The sequence below is a fragment of the Penaeus vannamei genome, chromosome 37 (genome assembly GCF_042767895.1).
Source record: "Penaeus vannamei isolate JL-2024 chromosome 37, ASM4276789v1, whole genome shotgun sequence".
Lineage (NCBI taxonomy): Eukaryota > Metazoa > Arthropoda > Malacostraca > Decapoda > Penaeidae > Penaeus > Penaeus vannamei.
The window spans coordinates 13884921-13887420 of NC_091585.1; the positions used below are offsets into that span (position 1 = coordinate 13884921).

The following is a 2500-nucleotide window of genomic DNA, read 5'->3' on the forward strand; positions in this document are numbered from 1 at the left end:
TCCAATCCTCCTTACTCATCCAATCTTCCCTACTCACCCAATCTCCCTTACTCACCCAATCTCCCTTACTCACCCAATCTCCCTTACTCACCCAATCTTCCTAACTTACCCAATCTCCCTTACTCACCCAATCTCCCTTACTCACCCAATCTTCCTAACTTACTCACCCAATCTCCCTTACTCACCCAATCTCCCTTACTCACCCAATCTCCCTTACTCACCCAATCTCCCTCACTCACCCGCCTTCCTCTCCCTCGGCCGCAGGAGGAGGACCGCATCCTTCGGGAGGAGATCGAGAAGTACAAAGCCCGCCTTCGGGAATTCGAGGAGAAGCAGCGCGCCTTCAGAGTCCCCACGACAAGCCACGCCCACTCAGCCCACACCCACCCCCACGCCCACACGCACCCACACGCCCACACCGAGCAGGCCAACATCCAAGTGCGCTAGCAGGTGAATTTTCTTTTTTAATTTTTTTTTATTTTATTTGTTTATTTATGTATTTATATATTTACTTGTTTGTTATTATTTATTTGTTTTATTATTTTTTGGGGGGGTAGGGGGTGGGGTTGTGTATGTTTTTGTTTCGTTTTGTATTGGTGTTTTTCTTGTGTTTTTTTGTGTTTTTTGTTTGGTACACTCTCTCTCTCTCTCTCTCTCTCTCTCTCTCTCTCTCTCTCTCTCTCTCTCTCTCTCTCTCTCTCTCTCTCTCTCTCTCTCTCTCTCTCTCTCCCTCTATCTCTCTCTCCCTCTATCTCTCTATCTGTTTTTCTTCCTTTATTTTCTCTCTCTTGTTTTCTCTTTTTCTCTTTCTTTTTCTTTGTCTTAACCTCTCAATTATTTTTTTCTCTCTTTCTAGTTCTCTCTCTCCTATATTTTTTGTACTTTTTGTATCAATGAAAATTTCTTTATAATCACTTGATATCATTTTTAAAAATATTAATGATTTTAATGTCACAAAAATAATACAAAGATAAAAAAGAAAGAAAAAGAAAATTGAATAACAAGCCAAAAGCCAATCTGCGCGAATCTACTAACCCTTCCTTCCTCTCCCTTCCTTGCAGATTCTCAACCTTCTGCATCGCAAGAGTTGACTTCCACGCAACTGAGAAAGCGCCGATTGCAGAAGACCAGCTGGACGTACATACCAGTGTTGTCAGAGAATGTATGCGTGTAAATATATATAATTTGCGTGTGTCAGAGCGTGTGTGCTTTATAATTATTGTTTTTTTATATATATATAAGCGTGCGTGTTTGTGCTTGGCTTTGTCGTATTGTGCATGACGAAAGCAGAGAGAGAGAGAGAGTATTGACCAATCATAGGGTCGATACAGGGTGTAACGCCGCCCACCTTCTCTCTGAATGGATGCTACGGATGATGACGTCATGGAAATTCCGGCCAATCAGGAACGATAGATCTCTACGAGAGCCAATATTCAAAGTGTGAATGCAAGATATCTGAAAACAGTAACATATGTGTATGTGATTGCGTGAATTATGTCTGACAATGTGATTTCTCTGTACAGTACGTGTGTTTTCACAAAGATGTACAAAGGCGAGCGATAGACAGATACCCCTTCGCCTTTTCCCGAATATATTGGAAACTCAATCTAGGGCACGTGTTACAAACTCATCTAACGTCCTGAACATTTGTCTAACACAGGGCCAATAGGGAGCGGTCCTGCCCAGACAAAAGACCTTAAAAAAGACCTAAATGAATACTGGTTTAAAGACAGGTTATGGTGAAACATGTACTATAGGCGTATTATGCTGAACCTGCCTAAGCCAGTTGTCGTGTGTGTGTGTGTGTGTGTGTGTGTGTGTGTGTGTGTGTGTGTGTGTGTGTGTGTGTGTGTGTGTGTGTGTGTGTGTGTGTGTGTGTGTGTGACCAAGCTTAACCTAGCAAATGCCCTGTCCTTGCTAACGTAAAAATGTACTAACACATATTGTACACACTCGTCATAGCACTTTCAGCTGTGACTAATCTTTTTTTTTTAACTGATTATTCTTTTTAATTGATGGCAGCAACAGTTTCTCATTGTAATTCGTTTTTTTCTTTTATTTTTAATTGTAGTTTAGCTCGTGATTCTGTGGGCCAAGTCTTGATTATATAGTGAATACCAAAGATTTATTAATATTTATTGCTATAGATGTTCGGATGAGCTTCCCCCCCTCTAACGGCTATGGCTTCGGTCACGTTGATCGTCATTTGTTTCTGTTTATTGTTGTTGAGTGACTTTGATGTTTGTGTCTATTACCTAAGCCTGAAAGATTAATATTTATCAGCTTGGCACAGGTAAAGAAATTGTTATGACTGAAGTTTTATGGAAAAAGAGAAATTTAGACTCCTGTGTGGGGGGTTGGCGAACCTGGTCAGCCAAGACTTTTGTAGAAAATTTCGCAAAAAATTCATTTAAACCTGATTGTGGTTTGCCCTCTATAGTATTATATTAAGAAGACATTGTTAAAATTAGAATCAAGATAACTGCAAGAGAAATTGATA

The 2500-nt window shown here is 40.4% G+C and overlaps 1 protein-coding gene across 1 annotated transcript in view; it reads left to right on the forward strand.

Moving 5' to 3' along the window:
- Positions 1 to 2500, forward strand: part of LOC113812968 (protein big brother) — a 28159-nt gene that overhangs the window by 25226 nt on the left and 433 nt on the right. The window contains exons 5-6 of the mRNA XM_070115207.1: positions 265 to 450; positions 1062 to 2500. The exon at positions 1062 to 2500 is cut by the window's right edge and continues 433 nt beyond it. Of these exons, the coding sequence (XP_069971308.1) occupies positions 265 to 447 (183 nt within the window). The 3' untranslated portion in view covers positions 448 to 450; positions 1062 to 2500. The remainder of the gene's footprint in view (positions 1 to 264; positions 451 to 1061) is intronic.